Source organism: Gymnodraco acuticeps, unplaced genomic scaffold, assembly GCF_902827175.1.
Source record: "Gymnodraco acuticeps unplaced genomic scaffold, fGymAcu1.1, whole genome shotgun sequence".
In the NCBI taxonomy this organism is placed as follows: domain Eukaryota; kingdom Metazoa; phylum Chordata; class Actinopteri; order Perciformes; family Bathydraconidae; genus Gymnodraco; species Gymnodraco acuticeps.
The window spans coordinates 6,746,449-6,768,257 of NW_022989768.1; the positions used below are offsets into that span (position 1 = coordinate 6,746,449).

At 40.9% G+C, this 21,809-nt stretch overlaps 2 protein-coding genes and 1 non-coding gene across 12 annotated transcripts in view; all 3 read right to left on the minus strand.

Moving 5' to 3' along the window:
• trim66 (tripartite motif containing 66) overlaps positions 1–9,893 on the minus strand; it is a 34,386-nt gene extending 24,493 nt beyond the window's left edge. For 4 of the 7 annotated variants that reach the window (XR_004569156.1, XR_004569157.1, XR_004569153.1 and 1 more), the window contains exons 1-8: positions 6,704–6,712; positions 5,799–6,012; positions 4,307–4,436; positions 3,885–4,001; positions 3,606–3,720; positions 3,233–3,379; positions 2,527–2,644; positions 1,404–2,209 (exon numbers count right to left, since the gene is read on the minus strand). Coding sequence is in view for 4 of the 7 variants with exons in the window: in XM_034217915.1 (XP_034073806.1) it covers positions 1,404–2,209; positions 2,527–2,644; positions 3,233–3,379; positions 3,606–3,720; positions 3,885–4,001; positions 4,307–4,436; positions 5,799–6,012; positions 6,704–6,712 (1,656 nt within the window). In the remaining 3 variants the exon portion in view is untranslated. Of the gene's footprint in view, positions 1–1,403; positions 2,210–2,526; positions 2,645–3,232; positions 3,380–3,605; positions 3,721–3,884; positions 4,002–4,306; positions 4,437–5,798; positions 6,013–6,703; positions 6,969–9,816 lie in introns of those variants that run through there. The other 3 variants (XM_034217893.1, XM_034217901.1, XM_034217930.1) reach the window with 3 other exon arrangements.
• Positions 9,894–11,279: 1,386 nt separating this feature from the next.
• dennd2b (DENN domain containing 2B) overlaps positions 11,280–21,809 on the minus strand; it is a 53,318-nt gene continuing 42,788 nt past the window's right edge. For all 4 annotated transcript variants that reach the window (XM_034217944.1, XM_034217948.1, XM_034217938.1 and 1 more), the window contains 6 exons: positions 15,914–16,091; positions 15,054–15,095; positions 14,451–14,562; positions 12,646–12,885; positions 12,318–12,404; positions 11,280–11,674 (listed from right to left, as the gene is read on the minus strand). In XM_034217944.1, the coding sequence (XP_034073835.1) occupies positions 11,640–11,674; positions 12,318–12,404; positions 12,646–12,885; positions 14,451–14,562; positions 15,054–15,095; positions 15,914–16,091 (694 nt within the window). In that variant the 3' untranslated portion in view covers positions 11,280–11,639. The remainder of the gene's footprint in view (positions 11,675–12,317; positions 12,405–12,645; positions 12,886–14,450; positions 14,563–15,053; positions 15,096–15,913; positions 16,092–21,809) is intronic.
• On the minus strand, positions 13,631–13,702 carry trnae-uuc. The gene has a single exon. It is a non-coding gene; the product is annotated as a tRNA-Glu (tRNA).

The window sequence follows — 21,809 nt, forward strand, 5'->3', positions numbered from 1 at the left end:
TGCTGTTGCAACCAAAGCCCTGTGTCTGAATTACGCCTGTATCCAACAATCTCTGCTCAACATTGTGGATGATGAGCACCATAATCTGAGCACAAGAGAGGCCAGGGTATTGCATAAAAATATGAATAAACTGGAAATTGCACTAATGTCCAACATGTGGAATGCCATTCTCCAACGTTTCCAGGGCGTGAGCGCTGCTCTGCAGATAGTGGAATTGGACCTCTGCAATGCTGTGGATCTAGTCAGGTCATAACGTGAATATGTAGCAGGCCTACGGGATCAGTTTGACAACTTTGAGACAGCAGCAAAGAACATGTCCCCCACCGTGTCCGATGAGTACAGAGCAGACACTCAACGAAAGAGAAAAAGAAAGAGCCAGGCTGATGATTCATCTGAGCCTGAGTGCGAGCTGTCAAATCAAATCAAGTTTTATTTATATAGCACGTGTATGTGTGTGTGTGTGTGTGTGTGTGTGTGTGTGTGTGTGTGTGTGTGTGTGTGTGTGTGTGTGTGTGTGTGTGTGTGTGTGTGTGTGTGTGTGTGTGTGTGTGTGTGTGTGTGTGTGTGTGTGTGTGTGTGTGTGTGTGTGTGTGTGTGTGTGTGTGCGTGCGATCACTGAGCCTGCCGAGGCTATAAATGACTTTGATTTGTTGTTTAAATACAATTAAAAAAATTAAAGAAAAAAAAAAAAAGGGGGCCTGAGGGCAGGTTAAGGCGAGCCTGCTGATACATTGTGGTTTTTGAAAGGTGTGAACAAACAGTGTTGTGTGGTTTACCATGTCATGGGTTGGGAGTTGGCTTCAAATTAGTTTGAGGCTGTAGGAGCATTGCTGAACCACGTGTGAAACAATAATCCGAATACTGAGGTACACATAATCGTAGTGTTAATGTTTACCACAAACAAATACGCCTGATTTACAAATGAGGATCACAACTATGTCGCTTTACTAACACTACAACTATATAAAAGTGATTTTAGAAGAACAACGAATAAGCAAAAGTGGATATGTAAAATGTTTTACAGGCTGCATTTTCCTTTTCATTCATGACAGCTAATTTGAGCTATAACAAATATATTTGTTTATTTACTCTGTCATTTGTGTTTGTGGCATATCAAAGTTTTTGATAAAGGTTGCCTTATGTATTTTGCATCGTTTGATGATCGATAGCTTTATAGCAGCTATTGCATGGACTTTGTGTCGTGACTAAATGTAAACTGCTATTTCTATTTTACGAAATAGCAAAAGCTAATGATTTAGTTTCCAGCAAAGTTAACTGGTTTTAGTGTACATGTTTGTGCCAAATGTATTAAACATTTTAATTATGTTGTGTTTATGCTTAACAAACAAAAATATTGCAATATCCGGTATAAGTAGGTGTCTATTATTAACTTTATCTCTCACCCTGCCATCTCTTTGGTCTCTGAGTCTCAGTGCTGGTCTGTTTCTCTGCAGCTCTCTCCTCAGCTCTGGAGGACCAAGGAGCTGCTGTTGGACCGGACTCTGCCCCCTCCTGTCCTGCTGAACCTCCACACCCAGCAGCTCCCTGCTCTCAACTGCTGCCGTTTGTCCACCAGCCTCCTCCACTCTGCGTCTCCCCTCCCAGTCTTCGTCAGTCAACAGGTCTCTGTCCACGCCTGTGTGGCTGAGATCCTGCTGCAGAGTGCTGGTGGACAGCTTCCTCTGACGTTGGCCTGGCCCGCTGCGCTCTGCACTCGGCTGAGTCTGGCTGTCTAGAAGAACTTCTCTCTGGTGCTGGCGGTAGAGATAAGATTTATTTTGAGACTGGAGCTGTGAGGCGACAGCTTGTGGCTGGGATGTAGATCCTCGACTGCAGTTGATAGGTCCTGTGATCCGGACAGGTGAAGATGCAGGAGGACAATGTGAGACACTCTCTCGGTCCCAGCACTTCTGGAGCTGCTGGCTCTGGTGCAAGGAGGCAGAGATAAGAGCAGGCTGAACACAGCTGGATCTATAAAGCGTGGCTTCCAGCTGGCTTTTTTCCAGGCTGGATATATCAGGCTGAGAGGGAACGCCGTGCAGGCAACACATTTGGGGCTCGCAGCAGCTCTGGTACCCGCAGCCCGGCTCTCGTCCTCTGTGACACACGGACGGCAGAGACAGGCAGGGGATGGGCTGAGGCCGGAGAATACTGGAGCAGGCCAAGCCCTGAGGATACGTGCAGTTTCCCCCTTCAACAGTCAGCTGGCCTGCAGAGCGACATTAAAAACTATGTTTAAAAGAATGTAATACATCATGCAATTATTACATGATTAATAACACACTTTTTAAACATTGAAACAGAAAATAATTTGTTCCAATTATGAGAATAATGATGGTAACTATATACATTTTTTTGTAATGATATAACAGATATAGTTACATTGAAAACAAATTAGAAAAAATGAACACATTTGCTTGCATTTTTCAAAAAACAATATTCTCATATAGATGATTTATTACATTAAGTTTAACAGTAATAAAACAGCTAAATATAACCATTTCGCTTTAATAACATTCATTTTACCTAATGAGGAAATCTGCTTAGCCCAGTAACTAGCATCCCAGTTGAATTTTATCTTAACAGGACTCCCAGAGTCTGAGTGGAGTGACGAGTCAAGAAGTTGCTGCATCTGGAGAGAAATCTGAAAGAAGAATATGTGTTTTATAAACCCAGCTGCTTTACAGAGTGAAAAGTAAAGGGAGTATCAAAATAAACCTCCATATACTGCTGAAAGGAAAGCTGCTGGAGATCGAATCCCACACTAAGCTTAAGATTAAGTTTTAAAAAAAGCATTCCCTTTGAACTATTAGAGTATGAGGTTTATTTGGAATACTCTTCCATTAAGTAACACATATTACATGAAACTTACAAAAAAAAGTCAAAATGAAGACCAAGATGTCCTGACTTGAAAGTATTTGGCTAAACCCTCCCTGCATGTCTCAATGTTTCAAGTTCATAAAACCTGCTTTTTCATTATTTTATTTGTGGTTTTTCAAGTCTCAGCAGATGCAACTTTAAAAATGTTCTCAGCTTACTGTGACAAAGCTCCTCTAGAAACCCAGGGGACATTGTATGGCTGTTCTCACTAGCTGAGTAGTGCCTTGTAAACTTTACATCTATAACATTTAGAAATGAAAAAGAAGCAATAGAGATTAAGTATTCCTTCCTCATAGGACCATATGTGTTAGAATAGGACAGTGACCGTCTGCTGCTTGCCCTGTCAGCGTACCAGAGCCCTGCTGAAGAGCACCGGGCCTCTGCAGTGGTGGGTCGTAGCCCAGGTGATGAACTTCTGAACATGGTCCAGCTGGCCACATATCTCTATTGCCCCCTGCAGCTGGTCCTCCAGGCGCTGCTGGAAGTCCTTGGAGATTTTCTGTGAAGAAAAACGCATGAAAAAGCATCCAGTAATTACTGGTACACAGAGAGTCAATGCTGGACTGTGGGGGAAATCAATGGCCCTTCTTTTCTTTTAGCTTTGACAGATTATTATGGGTTCTTGTTTGCTTGCTTTCAGGACTGATTACATCACGGCGGTTACTGATTCTTTGCATGTAGATTCATGGCTGGCGATGAGAAGGAAAGAAAAAGAAAGTAATTACCTCCAGTTGCTCTATTAATAGGTTGGCTCGTTTGTTAAGCTCGTTCATCATTATCATCTTTGCCATTTTAATCTGGTTCTCTGCCTTCCTGTGTGCAATCTTTACTCCATGAAGTCTGGAAAGACAGAAAGGCGAAAATAAATCCCAAAAGCAGAACAGAGCACCATTGCAGACGGTAATTTATGCATTAGATCGTTATATTTCACACTGTTAAATTATTGAGCATGTGTGGCAGAAGTTGCTAAGAAATGGGACACTGATTGTAGAGTTCAAACCAACCTGTCCTCTATCTGCTTAGCATTGTTCTCCACCGCAGACCTCCTCTCATCCACCTGCACCACCAGGCTTTCAAACAACCACTGCTGGTCCTGGAGGGCCTTCCCGATCTGCACCACCCTGAACACAGATCACAGCATCAACCACACAGAAACACAACTAATGTATTCTCAGGCAGGAAGAACACAATGGTTTCCCTTGGGGACAAGACATTATTCAGGTGACCTCAAAAGGCAGATACAGTACTGTAACATCACAGAAAACTAAAGCGTATGAATACTTAATATGTATTAGGCGAGCCAAGGGTAGTGTATGCAGATACAGACAATGAAAGTGACACGGTAGTTGAAGTTGCGCGGGGAAGTTTTTAACCTGCGGTTAGCCCTTCTCTGCAGTGCCCTTGTGCTGTGTGTCTGAGGACTGACCTGTGGTTTTTGTGGGAGGACAGGTGACAGCTGGTACAGCACAGAAGGTCACATGACTCACAAAACAGCTCCAAGGGCTCCTGTCTGTGAGAGTGGCACATGAGGAGGGAACAAGGATACGACCCTGGGCCTAAAAGACAGACGGAGGAAGGGAGGGAGGGAGGGAGGAGAGAGGAGTGAGCATTAGCAACAGACAGCAAGCAAAACACACAAACAGCCAGAGGAGGACGCTCGGGACAAAGACAAACACTAACTAGTTTAATATGTTCAAAGTTATCAAATGTATATATTATCACAATGTCTAGTGAAATAAAATCAGTAATTTTTTGGGTGTGGTTTGGCTAATTGAAAGAATTTGAAAATGTGTTTTTTATAATTAGATCATTGCAGAGAATGTTGGCCCGCATTGTTGGGGATGCATATACATATCATTATTGTATATAATAAAGTTTTAGTTGCATATTTTTTCAAACGATCACAATAAGAAATCGGTTAGTCTCTCAATACACTTCTTGTCTTTACATTCATGTAGCTTTTCAAAGTATAAGCAGTCTGTGACTATTTACAATGGTGCTACAAGTGGGACAGGGGGCTAACAAGTCAACTGTGATGAGTTATATTGGCATGCATCATTAGAACTAACTCTGCAAGTTAATACAAAAATACAAGCGCAGGAAATAGGTTGCAAGTTGAGGTTGTAATGAGACTTTGATAAAGATGTATGAGATGTAAGTGAAACAATTTTTCAATGCTGTCCAATGCCTTTGATGCACCAACTACACATACTAATGCACACCTCAGAAGTATCTCTCACACATTTCTAAATAGGTCACTGTAGAAGGTGCAGAACATATATCTAACAATAGATGGATACGGCTAATGAACACTCGCCCTGCTGCTCTACGCTGATCGCCTCACCTCATCCAACCCCCCTGCCTGCACATTATCACACCTCCATGTGGTGAAGAGCTGAGCATCACCCTGTGTGCATCAACCTTATCTCACTGACCACATCCTGTCTGTCAGCGCACTCACACGGCTCTTTCTCACAAGTACACAAATCAAACAGTAACATCCCCACATCACAATAAAGTCCAGAACTTAGTCTTTATCGTTTGACAACTTGAGCGACATACACTTGCAAAAGCAGCTGGCAACAAAGCTGCCAGCCATACTTGAGGGTCTTTAAATAGCAACACTAATATCAGCAAAAATAAAATCATGCAGGCAGCTTAGAATCCGGGCCACGTGTTGAAGAGAGGTTTTAATAAAACGCAGAGATTTCCAGGAACTTGTATCAACCATCATCACTCTCATGCATTATTCATCGCCATGGTTCCTACTGAGACATGATTAACAAACAAACAAAGCCCCAGAGGGAAAACAAAGAAGCAAAAAAAAGCTTTGTGTTGACATAGAGCCCAATTGATAATCTGTCATACTGGGCGGGAAATGGAGGGGACAAATTGTTCAAATATGGAAAATATCTTGCCTTGTCCAGTCGGAGACAGGGAGCTGGAGCCTCTCTGGTGCAGGTCAGAGCTCGGGGGGGCACCGGGCCTATGCTGCTGGTGCATGTCTGTGTACTGGGAAGTGGTGGGGGCTCTCTGATGCTGATGCACATCTGTGCACTGGTAACACAACCACTTGTTGCAGAGTGTACACAGGCTGTGTGCAAGAGTCGGCACTGAGCACTCTGAGCAGCTCTGAAACACACACATATAAACATGTACAGTGAACACACACTGTGTCTGTGCCACACAAAGAGGCACATGTGATAGAAAGACAAGGTTGCATATGTCAGAAACATTTGTGTTGCCACTTTGTGCTAAATCACACTTCAAAGAGTTGTCATCTGTTCTCAAGCTTGCAAATGCCTCAGAAAGTGTCAGAAGAAGAGGATCAACATTTACAGCATTATTTGTGTCAGGCAAAATCAGTTAAACACTGATTTAATTTTCCAAACCTCAGCATTTAAACATTATGATGTATTGAAAAATCTGTTAAATAAAATAGTATGGCAGCTTTCCACAGCAACCCAGTAAGATTATGCACAGTGCAGCTATTTTTACCTTAATAATACCTCAGTGATCCCTGTGGGGAAATTCATTCTCTGCAGATGACCCTTCCTACTAATTTAAGAGCAGCCTTGGGACTTAATCCAGTTTTAAAAACCTGTATTCTCTTCCAGGTATTCCTAACATCTCACCTATCTGTTAGGCGGAGAGAGCAACATAAACATAGGAAGCATGCCAAGTCTGCACAGAAAGGCCCAAAGTGCCCTAAGGGGCTTCAATCTCAAGATCAACAGTGAACATTTAGAAACTGCAACACAAAAATAAACATCTATATCTGTGTCAAAATCCAGATAGAAAACAATGCAGAAACAAACCTTACCTTCTCCATTGTAGTGCTTTAAGAGTGGATCCGTTGATAACTCAGCTGCAGGGAGAGCAGAGCGATCAGCCTGACGCCTCAGCAGCAGAAACACTGAGGCTTCTACCTGAGACAGGAAGCAGCGCGCACCGAAAGGCGGCCCCAGAGGAGACGGCTTACATGACAGCCGCACTGTGCTCTCTCCTCCCCCAGTTCATCCAAGTGTAGGACCCCCTCACTGCAGTGGAGGACAGGAGTGTCACATTCAAATCCATCCCCCCGATTACTGGTGCAGCCACCAAAAAAAAGAGAGAACATCTAATCCGTTTTCTTAAATAAGCCTGTGCATAATAATTGGGAATTAGGGTGATAAGATAATTATTTTTTTGTAGGGCAAAATATACCCGGAAGCTTTTTCCAAAACTGGAAGGAAGAACAAATGACCTACAGTGAGACAAGGAGGGGTAAAGTGTACCATAAGCAACTTTTAGTTCTCTGGAGCAGGCAGTGTGAGGCAGGATAAGGCGATGTTAGGCTCAGGTTGTGACGGGATATGTCGCACTGGGCTAGAAAGGGACGGCTGTGGCCTTCTTCCCGTAATCAGCACGAGGAGGGGGCATGTCCCAGTGGAGCTGCAGCTACGCAATAACACAGAAACCGGGTCAGGCTCTGATAAGCTCCAGATGGGACTAGGGTACACTCCTGCAATTACCTCTAACACTGTGAAATCAATTAAGATTTTAACTCAGCATGTCAGAGAAAATGAAGCACACACTGTAAGAAGAAAGAAAAGCAGCCAACTGTAGACAATGAGTGAAGAATATTTGACAACAAAGGGATAATACTCAATGCATCTGCAAAAGAAACATGGCAATATGAGAGCTGGGAAACAGAATGCTACTTAAATGCATTTGACATTTCAAACAAACACTCGCCATGAAGTTTAATCCATTATAAAACCGCTGTGATATGTAAAACTGTGAGCTAGTCTGCCTAACAACAGCCCCTGCAGCCTGACCTACAAATCTGACAACTTTCTCATCCTTGGGTGTTTCAGTGGGGAGCTCATAAAAATCCCATTCCCCATTGTGTGCGCAAAGACCCAATTTGAAACACAATTAGTCAGTCGTCGTACACCCTGCCTTTCTTTGACACAGCTTCATAGCCTTCTCCGAGTGTGCTGTGGCTTTCACTGAACCTTCAGAGCATTCATCTTTAAAACTGAAACCTCCTGCCCGCTCTCCCTGCCCTGCTAAGTGAAGCTGGGACTAGATACGCACGCTATCTCAAGAGATGTCACAATAATAGAAACCTGCACAGTGATCTCTCCCTTGAAAGCACCACCTATGTAACATTTATTAACACTGGAGAGATGAGATCACAAAGAAAGCAGGAGTATCTACAACCACTCTTAAGCTATATTCCATTCATCTATTTCTGTCTTCAAATAACTTTCTCTCTGTTCTTCAAAGAAATCCACCAAAAGGAGAAAAGCGACTCCACATAAAATGCAAATAGATTCTTAAGAAATCACAACTGTATATCAAAAATACCCAAACTATTTCAATATGTTTTGATAAACCCTTCTGGAGTTACTGTATATAAACTATTTGTATAAGCATACACACCTTGTATCATTGATCTTGTCAACAATTAGTGCGTCATGCGCTTCAAATGTTTACTTTCTCTTTGCTGTGACACCTCATCGTTATGCATAAAGTTATATCTTGTTTAAAAACTCCCTTAAAAATAACCCTTAATATTTATTTTCAAATGCCTTTAATACATGTTTGACCACCTGGGGGTCGATGAAACGAAAGCTCTAACTATTATGTCTGTGTAAAGTTGTTGACTTAGAAGCAAAAGTTGGTGGTTGACACAACAACTTGGACACCACAGAATAACTGATTAGCTGAACAAGTAGTTAACATTACAGTAGAAATGGGAAATATCTCTCTGTTGTTCTGTCCCTTTCAAATGAAATGTAGTCATGTAATTCATTAATAATTATTCATTATAAAAAAATATATTGATTAATACAGCTGTTGGTTAAATGTTGAATATAAGTTACTGTACAGTACATGCTAAATTGTTTATCAAAATAGTAGACAAAATCAAAAAATATGTTATTGAAATTTGTATTTAGACAAAAATGTGCAATATTCAGGAACACAATATTGTGTAGCCCCTTGCTGTAATCTCTGTTAAAACAGAGAGCACTCAGTAGCATGTTTGGGGTAGACTAAAACTAATTGTATACAGTATTTCTAAAATCCTTGTTATGGCCAGGTACAGCCATAATGTATCATAGTGTATTAGTGAAGTCAAGTAAATGTGTTCTAATGCATATTAAGTTGGAAAAGGTTTACATTATGTAGCCTACTTTAATTCCTCTGTGAAATGAAACGGGAGCTTTAACTTCTCAATAAACATAAAAAACAACCTACATCATTCTTATTTGTTGCAACTATAGAGTTTGTAAAAATCACTGTAAAACAACACATCCCTGTTTGAATGCTACAATGAAGTCATGAAAATCCTACCGATAAGAAAAAGTATGCCACCATAGTTTGGTGATGTATTCCTCACGGTACACAGCGGTGGGAGTTTGGGGTTTACCTTATGGCACGTGTGGCTGTTCCATCTGCTCATGAAAGTGTCTGACAGCACTTTACTAACGCGTCAACAAGCCTGCCAGTCAAACTGTCAGAGCATCTGCCCCATAGACTGTATGAAGGTCTGCCCCCACATCCTCAGCCTGCCTCTGCATTAGCATCATCACCTCCAGCAGCAGCACTGAGCGGCATTTTATTTTTTAGAAAGTGCGCATGAGATTACGCCCTCATCATGCCATCATGGAGCACCACACCAAAACAAAAGGACATCGACCCCGCAAACACAAAGTCAGCACACCGATAGTTTGTTGTAACAGAGCCTCCAGAAACTGTTTCTGTGTACAAATGTGAAGTGCGCTGCTCGTGCCAAGCATCCTGTCAGGTAAACATCAGTGTGAGCGCGTGCGAGGATGAGACTGTCTGCTGCTAACTTCTGTCGTCCTGTCAGTCACGTCAGGTGTGCTGCCTGCAGTGTGTGTCCGTCCTAATCTCGAGAGTGTTTGTTTTATTTTTTGTTACCTTGACCCGTGCATCTCCGAGTGTCGCTCCCCCCATCGGATGTCGCTCTTTAGACCGGCCAAATGTTTAGAGACAACCAAGTCTCGCAGTTAATCGTGAGATTTTATATTCGTTCTCACGCAATTCTTCTGACGTTTCTCAAAGCTGTAGTGTGACACTTTCAATTGTAACAGCACAGTTGCAACGTGATGGAAGAAATATTCACATCATATCATAATCACATCTTATCCAAGTCAAAATAACAGTAGGTTTAACAAAATGTGAAAAGTATCTATTATAAGCAGAGGAGAAATGTTATGAAGAACATGTATTTTGTTATTTTACTACTTTCAATTGAACTTATTACTTTTATTTCACAAAATGTCAGATATTTTTAATAATGTAAGCCACTGCATGTAGCCTATCTGAACATGGTATTTCTACTAAATAAAAACAAATATATAGTTTTCATTTTATACTTACATAGAGTCAGTTGGTGGATGAAAATAAACAATATCCCTGATTTAAAGTAGAAAGTACAACCATGTGAATATATTCTCATAAAAAAAACCATTAAAATCCTTTCTTAATTATGGGCATAATATAGCAGTGGAATAATAAATACAAGTAACATAGTACTCAATCTGCGTTATAGTCCTCTTCATGGTATTAAATCACTGATGCACATTTGTTTTGTATATTCTCAATATGTAAACCATTAGTTAGATTCAGTAGAGTAAAATCAAGATTTCCCAAAATTAAAATAAAGCCTTATACATACAAATGTGACATAAGTAGTTGTTTCATAAACTGTCCTTCCCGGTAAGATAACAAAATGGATGTAGAGTAAGTGTCCCTGCTAGAACGCTGTGATTTCACATCAAATGTCACCCTTAATTGCAGTAATGGACACAAGCAGAGGAAAGTAACATGGCGGTGGAATCAACAGCGAGCCTCTCAGTGAGGAGAGCTATTAACAGCGTGGCAGTGACAGCCACCAGAGTGATGTGCAGAGACGTAATAAGGTTAGAGGCAGCATGTGGTAGCTGGTGCTAGACTAACTGTGCCTTTTGGGATCTTAGCAGCTTCTCTTAATGCATAGCTTTAGGGGAGGCTGTCATTGAGATGTCGGCTGTAAATAGAGGAGATTTGTACATCATCTGTCAAACTGTGAATAACATGTTTTTGTTTCTAAGAGTGGAAAAGCTCTGGGTTTAGTTTTTGTAGATTAAAAGGGCTGCAGAGTACATTGTATTGTATTGTTGTGTTTGATAATTGGCCTTGTTGGTAGATATGAGAAGAAAAGGATCACTTTTTTGTCTTAAAAAATAAGAACAAACCAATGATGCGTCAAAATTATAGATTGACCTTTAAACAAAAGCTAACAACACAAATATTTATAATAATAATCAATATTGTACACTTTGAAGCACTTTCAAAAAAAATAAATAAAAGATTGCAAAAGACTCTATGAAGAGTTACAATCATTTTCTTCATTGTCTTACAGTTTTTTAATAGGTATTACACTCCTGAAACAGAGGACAACACTGTGATAAAATAATGCAAAATGAAAACATATGAACTGTACATATATGCCCATGTCAGGTCACATACACTCACACACTCTTCTCACACACACCTGGACATCAGTGGTTACTCTACGGCTCACTCTCTGTGTACCGTCCTGCTATCGCTATCTCATAAGGTACTATAAACATACACTGAAGAGTATCACAGCCAGCTTACAGTGAAATAATATGTACATGTTTACATAAAAAACATTGATAAAATATTTTTAAAATGGTGAAAATCATCATAAGGCAGAGACTTCAGGTCTTTTCCCCTCAGTTCTTTTTGTGGAGAAACTTCATTTTACTTCCTGAAAATATTAAAAACAAATCAATTAGATCATGTAAATGCATCTGAGAGCTTACTTTTATTCAGGTAATTAAACAGTATATGGGGATTAAAGCAGGCTCAGATTACATGAGGATTTAACTGTGATCTGTCTCTCTGAAGTCAGTGTGGAAATCTTAATATCTTCTGTAGTGTGTAGTTTCCTGATAACCTATTTTAATATGCCCTCCAGAAATCTTTATAGGCATCAAAAATAAATACATACAATCCTACGTGTATGGAGCATCACACGCCTTAAACTGAGATTGCAGGTGAGCACAGATAACATGTCCCCCTCCAGCAGATGAATGTGGAAACAGCCTTCTCAAACTGCACATATATTATTCTGCACAGTGCAGCTAAAAGTGAAGTTAAATTAGAATTATAAACTATCAACAAAGTTTCTTTTCTCCATTAGTTAAAATATGGATTGAAATGAGAAAGCGGCAAATTGAAAGTTGGTGTGTAGCTCCCTCTAACAAAGAGTTGTGTGATATAATCTTGTAGTACGAGATTGTTCAAAAAAAGCTATAGAGGAAATATCTGAGCAGCCTGATTTCAGAACTGCATAAATAAAAAACGTATGCAATCTGAGTTTGTCCTTGTGTGTGTGCTGCAGGACTCACCAAGGCCTTTCAGAAACTTGTTGACTCCACTCTGCTCTGTGTCTGGCAGCTCCTCCAGATACTGATCCACCCTCTGCTCAAACAGACCTGACAACAGCACAATACACAAGATTTAAAAAAAGGAAATATGAAACATCTTAGTATTCAAGGAAGTTGCAATTATTTGTGTCTGCCAAGAAGAACAGAAAGAAAACATGCATATGGTAGGTTCCAACCACTAGAGATCAGTATTACTGCAGAGCCCACTCCTGCACAGTTAGTATTTCAGTTAGTAGAGGGGTGGAGATCCTTAAAGAAGAAGTGTACAGAGAAACAACTGACAGACTACCTTTAGCCCGGGTCTTCCTCAGCTCCCGGTCCTGAATGAACCCCGCAAACATCTGAGACTCCATGAAGACACCCAGGAAACGACGGATGCTTTTAGACGCCACAGACTTGCGGAAGGCCTCTCTCTGGAAAACACGCTCTCCTCGCTCATTCTGAGTGATAAACAGGGAGTAATGGCCGATGGTCTCCAGGAAGAAGCGGATGAAGGCCTCTGACACCAGGCTGTTCAAGGAGTTATACTCTGTAGACACAAAGGAAAAGGGATTATACTGAGTACTTTTTTTTGCTATTCATAATAAAGTCCTTACACATATTTGTCACACACAGTATGTTTACATCAGAAAGAAGCAATCAGAGTCAAAAATAAAAATACATGGTTTGGATTACAGATATTTCAAATGATATGTTAATTTCATGCTTGGTCAAATCAGTCAGTAATTTAAATTATAAAATAATAATGTGGTGGCGTCTTTATGACTTCTATTTCTCTTACACTGGTGTTGTCACAGTATTTAGCCAGTATATATCTATTGGAAAATGAGAGTGAAAGCTTCAAGGGGAGACCTGTTTAAGATCCATTAAAGGACATTTTAAATTAGTTTTTTTTTCCCTCCCATAATCATTGTTTTGTACAGTGAAGGTAAGATATCATTGCCAGCTCGTAGGCCAGGCAAACTGTCAATTACAAGGAGGAAATTACTGTTTGTAGACGCATGTCAAATAAAGCTCAAATGTCATTTGAGTTTAACTGACTGCAGGTTGCAGGTATTTCATGGAAGAATGTGGAAAGCAGAGACAGAAAGTCTGTCCCTTTTAATGCAGCGATATGGAACGGTGTGCATATCTTTGTAAAAGATTGATCAGATATTATTTATTATTGACTCTGCATATCCATATTCTTCTCTTGTTATTTGGTCTGTAAACTGAAGTATCACAAATAAAACCCATGATTGATCCCTTGGGGTTAAGCCCTCTTAAAATCCTAGTTCCCATACCGGGAGTTGAACCCGGGCCGCCTGGGTGAAAACCAGGAATCCTAACCGCTAGACCATATGGGAGACACTTTGAGACATTAAGCTAAAGCGAAAAACTTCACTTATATGTGATTGTTGTCTTCTCAAAACTGTACAGATCAAAGTGTTTGTGTTAATTTGCCACAGATTCACCTATTTTGAATAATAAAGCCTCATCGGAACCCATTACAGGTAGGGTAAGCGTTACAACAATATGATGACATATTTGCACACTTCAGATGATTAATGTATGCATGCATCTGTAAACATGTATGTGCATATACAGATGTTTATTTCTTATCTAGTCTTGCTATCTCTGATAAACATGTTATACATATTATTCTTGTTAAAATATTAATAGTTGTGTTTATGATTTATTTTGTTTATTGTGTGTATAGATTTTGATCTTTAAGGGAATATTCATTTTTTTGTTCCCCTAATCGACTAAACTTGTTTATTTGTATTTAATATTATTATGTTTGTTGCGTTTCTGTTTTTAGCAATCATTTTTGGGGATGGGACAGACAGAGTTTGTGGTTTTATTCAAAATGAAAAAGCAAATAACCATAATGGGAGTGTGCATCAGTCTGCTCGGTACATACCACTTACGACCAGGAACAGATAATAGTTTACCTCTAAAGTGAGGCTTTGTGACTCACTGTGATGAGCAGTGTCAACAGAAGACGTCAGAGTTTCACAGAGACTGAACATGTTGCCGCTACAGTAACGGTTGTTCTAATTAACAAGGCAAACATCTGTCTTGGCAGGATGTGGGGATTTGTCTCTTATTCACCTTCGTCTGACTCGCTGTCGGAGTCCTGACTGATGATGTCATTCCTCTGCTCCAGCGCTTGCTCAAGAGCTGCCTGAAGTTTCCGCGGCAACAGTGAGGCCTCGTCGTCCATCTATAAACAACCGAAAACACTGCCGTCACCAGCGATAAACATCAACGTTTGGAGAATCAGTTTCAAAGGGTTAGGCTCAGACTTACAGCAGAGAACCGCATGTTCTATAGCCTTGTTTAAAGCGAGACCATGTCACGTTTGAAAGAAGAAACAACACGCTCTTCTTCTAACAGACGAGAATAAAATGCACACTCACTCTGTAAACTCGGGGGTTTTGCTGCTTCAGCCTTACATGGTCTGGTATGACTAGTAACTCATGGTGCCTCATATTTGTTCACTTTATATAGATACATTTTTATTGTCATGTAAGACACATTACTGAGACAGTTTGATGACTGGATGAGGATATGATTTTCAGCATGTCAATAATGATAAATATGTATTTAATATACAGGTGAAAAGCAGTTTACAATATTAGGCAAAGTTGACAAACAGCAAACAGACTGGCTTTCAGCTCAGGTTTCCTCCAGATCTTTAGTTCATAGACGTACCTGTCGGATGAATCGGTCAGTTCCTAGGTCAACCATTAAAGCCTGTGAAAAAAATAAAAAGATATATCATTTTTCAAAAATAATTTTAAAAACTTAATTTATCTACAATATAGATGGATAGAGAAGTACAAACGTACAATTGTAATTGCTATTTTATTGATTTATCAAATCATTGATTGGTCTTTCTGTTAAAAATCAAATCATTGAAAATGTTGCTTACAAGTTCCCAAAACCCATTTTGAAATGTATTGTTGTTCCATGACCGCCACTGACCCAAAACAAATAATGAATTCACATCTCATTCAAAGGGTAGAGTCCAAGAATAAACCTTGACTTTGAATTCTTTATTTTAGTTAATAGTGACATGGATGGTTGATTAATATAAAAAGACAAGAGGCAGAGGAAGAGAAAACAGCCCACCAATTAAAAATGGAAATCTTATTAATCTGTATTGTTGAATTGACACTAATATCCAATAGTCCAGGAAACAGACTTCAATCAGGAATGACAGAACATAGAGATAGAGGCAGAACAATCAGGGGGTGTTTCTCATTGTCGAGGACGCTTGCTTGGTAGCACATGTCTTTCGAGTCACTTGCTTCAGAAGCGAGGCAAGAATCCTTCCTAGCCTCGGAAAACGAAGAATTGTGGAACAGGCTAACAGGTGTGCAGGTGTGCGTCATACGCCGGCCTCGGTAGAATTCCAAGTATGCTGGACATTGGAGCAGGCCTTCGGCGGCACTCAATGACGTAGTATGCTTGAAATAGTGGCTCTGGAGCAGCCTTCCGCGACATTGAGAAACACCCAGGGACAGAGCAGAGGTAGACATCCAGAGAAAGTGCAGATATTTTGAACTCACTTCCTCCACAGGCAAGTCCTTTAGCTTGGGCAAAGAGCTGGACAGCAGCCCCACCAGGAAGGGAGTGGGACAGCACACAATATCCAACATGGACCCCGGCAGCACGGGGATGAAGGTGTGTTGCCAGGAGAAGGGGTAGAGCAGCGCCACCACTGCATGCATGCAGCTGGACAGAGTACTGATGATAGGAGACAAAAAAAAAGTCATACACCATCAATCATTTTCACACTTGTACAACAACAACGCCCTGCAGAGGCCACACCAGATCAAACTGAACAGGGTCAAAACAGCCGGATGTTTCACTAGATAATGAAAAAACGTTTGTTCCACACTGAAAGGGGAGTGGTTTATATGGTCACAACATTTTCCTAAAAATACCTTCTGCTGCAGTCATGAACTTGAAAACAAATAGTATCACTCCCTTAAAACGGTCCAATCATTGAACTGACATTGCAAAAACAGTCTATTTGCAACACCAATCTCTCTACCCAAGTTAAATGGACACTTGATTCTACACTGAACAAAAATATAAATGCAACACTTTTGTTTTTGCTCCCATTTTTCATGAGATGAACTCAAAGATCTAAAACATTTTCTATATACACAAAATAACCATTTCTCTCAAATATTGTTCACAAATCTGAAAAAATCTGTGATAGTGAGCACTTCTCCTTTGCCGAGATAATCCATCCCACCTCACAGGTGTGGCATATCAAGATGCTGATTAGACAGCATGATTATTGCACAGGTGTGCCTTAGGCTGGCCACAATAAAAGGCCACTCTGAAACGTGCAGTTTTATCACACAGCACAATGCCACAGATTTCGCAAGTTTTGAGGGAGCGTGCAATTGGCATGCTGACAGCAGGAATGTCCACCAGAGCTATTGCCCGTGAATTGAATGTTCATTTCTCTACCATAAGCCGTCTCCAAAGGTGTTTCAGAGAATTTGGCAGTACATCCAACCGGCCTCACAACCGCAGACCACGTGTAACCACACCAGCCCAGGACCTCCACATCCAGCATGTTCACCTCCAAGATCGTCTGAGACCAGCCTCTCGGACAGCTGCTGCAACAATCGGTTTGCATAACCAAAGAATTTCTGCACAAACTGTCAGAAACCGTCTCAGGGAAGCTCATCTGCATGCTCGTCGTCCTCATCGGGGTCTCGACCTGACTCCGGTTCGTCGCAAATGCTCACATTCGATGGCGTCTGGCACGTTGGAGAGGTGTTCTCTTCACGGATGAATCCCGGTTTTCATTGTTCAGGGCAGATGGCAGACGGCGTGTGTGGCGTCGTGTGGGTGAGCGGTCTTCTGATGTCAATGTTGTGAATCGAGTGGCCCATGGTGGTGGTGGGGTTATGGTATGGGCAGGCGTATGTTATGGACGACGAACACAGGTGCAGTGTATCTGGTCACAGCAGATACTGACTGGTTTTCGGACCCCCCCAGACCCCCCCAATAAAGCAAAACTGCACGTTTCAGAGTGGCCTTTTATTGTGGCCAGCCTAAGGCACACCTGTGCAATAATCATGCTGTCTTGATATGCCACACCTGTGAGGTGGGATGGATTATCTCGGCAAAGGAGAAGTGCTCACTATCACAGATTTTTTCAGATTTGTGAACAATATTTGAGAGAAATGGTTATTTTGTGTATATAGAAAATGTTTTAGATCTTTGCGTTCATCTCATGAAAAATGGGAGCAAAAACAAAAGTGTTGCATTTATATTTTTGTTCAGTGTATTTTCCTTGTTACTTTAAATGTGAAAACAGCACATCTGATGTACTTTGACACTTTGTTCTTCCTTCAGCTCATCTGAGGGACAGTAAGATCCAACAGACCACTTTTCAGACAAAAAAAATCCTTTTAAGACTTCACGTTTCAACAGCTTCTGGATAAATATTGCATTTCTCCTACTTGGAGTTTTACACCATCCACTACAAACCACACTGAAGAAGGATGAGACCAATAAAAAGCATTATTGTGACATTACTATACTCTGTCTGCAGGGCTGGCGTGACTTTGACATGTTGCTATAGTTAAGCTGGAAGCTTGTTGGCGGAATACCAAAAACGCACCAATTGGGTCTAACTCCGACAGCTGTGGTATAAAATGGAGATCACAAATAGCAGCCCGTCTTTCTCACGATCCGCCGCTTGTTGACAGTGGCTGACCCTCCTCCCCTCTGTCCTCTACATAATGTCCAGTCCATGTACACAAAGGGAGTGAAAATAAACCGTGGGTCTGATCACGCACACAAACACACAGACACACAGACACACAGACACACAGACACACACAGCGAAGCTCTAAATCAGTATGGATCAACAACATGAGCAGGGATCAAACATGGTATGCAAACGCACCCCACTGGAGATATATACACTTTTAATGAGGAATGTTTTTCCGTGGTCGCTGTCATCAACAGCAGACAGAACATCCCAGTAAACAGACGTTGCTCCCTTCCATGTGTCCTTTTTCACACTGAGTTTCAGCTTACAGAGAACAGTACAGTCAACAGCCTGATTCAATGTGCGGAGATAAAATGACAACACTTCGATAAACTATTCAATTAATTCAGGCTACATGTTTGCCACTGCTTTTTTAAATCTTGACTTCCCATTAGTCAAATTGCCAAGTCCAAAACGTGTTTTCTTGACAAGGTTAAATGGAATTACACCAGTGAAAACCCGAAGGCTACAATAACCACAGTGCTCAGTATTTTTAAGGCCTTTTCCAGATCACTCATACCGTGAAGCACTTGCAGCTTTTCTTTGGCCGGACTGATTTCCATTTGCCTGAGGAGGGCTCGATAATTCCTAACAGACCCCGTCTCCTGGGTTTGACGAGTTCCAACAGGGAATGATGGGGCACAGATCTCAGAAAACCTTCGCCACAGGCTACACGCGGCCCCACACACCACTGATACCAAAAGGATCTATTACACTCGTACCCCAACCACACACTCTTGGGAGAGGATGAACTTGCAATGAAAACACTCTGCGCGACTAGAGATTGCCACTCAACTCTGGAAAGAGAGAGGGACATTCCTGTTACAAACAGACCGAAACTTCAGACTATCAGAACACACAAAAAACAGTGAAAATGTTCTCTGGTCCACCAACAGGTGAGAATAATATAAAAGTAACAAAAATATCCGGAATGAATGATTTTAATTAGAAAGAGTCAGCAGACAAAACATTTTTCTCTTCTTATTTGATAATGCCTAATGGTTTTGGGGGTTGTATATGTAGATGATCACAGAGGTTTCAACCTGCTTGTATAGGGAAGGAAATGTTAGTCTGTCAGTCCACTTCTTTGTTCCACAATGATAATATTTTAGCAACTACTGGATGGATTCCCATAACATTTTGTTCAATGAAAAATGCCTGCAACACTAATGACTTTCCCATCAGCTGTACTTTGTGTGCATCTACATTTGGCAAGTGGCAAAGAGAATCATCATGTTAGCAAGCTAGCCTGCAGTTGTTTGCTTTTAGTAAAACCCCACAAAGCTCCAAGCATTGATTAACACTGTGGTTATTGTGATGGCAACAAATACACACAAGGACGAATTTTGTGTTTTCCTTGCATGGCATTTTAATCACTTTTCAGGACACGGATGCAACGTTTGCCATATATAAGTCCAATATATTACTTGTGGAAAGTACACTAGGCAAGCAAAAACTAAGATTTAAATATTATTTTTGATGGATTTCTATTTGATTACACACTCAAAAATTCATATAAAGTTATGAGTCAACTCTCAGGAAAAGAGATGGACATGTTCCCGAGGTCTTTGCAGAGCTTGTGTGTGTTGAGGTTGGGAGATAATCCTGACATATTAGCTCTCGTAGGTCTGCCAGGCCTGGTTTAGTGTGTGAGAGTCTGAACTGGCACATACTCCAAGAAACATGGGATCCAGAGGCTTAGACTGTGAAGCCCAGAGGAGGAGGGAACATTTCAGTGTCCAACACAGAGAGAGAGAGACAGAACTCTGCATAGCCACAAGCTTCAAACCGCTACTAAAGCGATGCACCGTGTCTCCCAGTGCTGGCATGGTAAAACTGACTCCACAGAGAGAGGACAAAGAAGACCATACCGAACCTCAGCTGTCAGACACCAGCTGTTCTGCAAAGCCCTGAAACCCATTCTTCAATGTTAAATCTCTTCTCAAGCCCATAACACTTACAAATCATATACAGGTTAAGCAGAGTACATATAGACCTATAAGATTATGACAAGCTGCACAGGGTGTATTTGTATCCGCTAGCAAAATGTTCTCTGCTCCCTTAGTCCCCAAATGATTTCCCCTCACTTCCTGTCTTTAAGAATCTCCAGCCACCGTGTCTTAGTCTCGGTTCTGCGTCTCCACAGAAGGCAACGGCAAATTCCTTTTTACAATGAGAAATGACCTCCTGATGGGAAACTCTATACATGCTCTTATTCTAACCACAGAAACGTCTGAGTTTCATCAGCGCTGTCTAGAGAGCGCAGATAAATGTGTGCAGGTGTTTGCATACGCGAGGGTCTACGCGTGGGTGTAAACATTCACAAGAACGACACTGATGTAAAAATCAGCTGGTCAGGCTCCAGTAAAGTCTTTCTGAAATCTTTAAAAAAACAGAAACATCTCACATGTTTGCAGTGTGTGGATTTCACTCCACCTCCGAGTTGAATACCACATGGGAAACCGGTTAAGTTGTTAAAAGCGGTTTTGGATTTGTGCCAGCTCTGCTGAGCGTGTTAGAGAAAGTGTTTGAGAATAACTGAGGGCTACATGAAATGAGTATGCTTCCATGCTTGGTGATTAGCAGAATGCCAGCATCGGTGCAATAGTTTCACCTGTCTGATGATTGCAGACATCATTGATCATAATAATGCAGCTGCAAAATGTGTGTGCTCTACTGACTTCCAACTCATTTCCAGGCTGCTGTATTATTCCAAGAATATAAAAAATACATCACAAACTTAAAAAACGGATACTTCCCATTATACTTTACATCATTTCCTTTCAACCAATCAAACAAGAGTCTTGCATTCCACTGTGAAAAGTTAACCGTTTTTTATCTGGTGCTTCTACATGATTCTTGTTAGTGTTTTTAATTCCTTGTTATAGAGTATTTGTTACTTTAATCTCAATAAATAGATATGATTAAATGAAGATTAAATAGAATAGAATTGCAAGTTTTGAGCTGTTTGGGACCGACCTTAACCAGCGAGCCAAGCAGTCTTCTGCACCTCCCTTTTTAATCTTCCCCTCTCTTATCCTTAAACATAGACTTCTCATCTTTCATTACATTTCTCACTCTTGTTCTCTTCAACCTTAATTAATTTGTGACATCTACCTCCTGTCACAGGATATATGTGCAATCAAATATTATTGTATACGCTCAGTTTGGATGTGGACATTCTGATTAAAATACTGCGACGGTGGGATTCCATCATCTTAAGAATGGAGTCAAATAGGGGAAACTCATTTAAATCTAATTAGCTGTTACACTACTTACTGTAGAAGTATTTCACAGCTATGCCAAGAGATAAATCCAGGCATGCACATACACTTTTGGTTACTTTCCTCAAATCTAGCCAGAGGACTGAGAGAGGCAGTTGAGATGATAATGCAGCACTGAAAAAACTCAGCAGCGTCAGCTGGTAAATCGAGTTAGGCTATTACAGAGTGACATAGCTGATGATGAATTTATCTGATTAGGCATCCGACTTGTCATTACAGGCAGCAGATGATGAGAGATCACTTTTAAAAAGAAATCGTCTGTGCAGACTTTCATGCCGAGGCAACAACCGCTTCGATGAAACAACAAAAGGTTTCATTGTAACAAGAATGAAGTGATCGTAGCATGCCAAAGAAACAAGAACTAATAGTCCTTGCAGA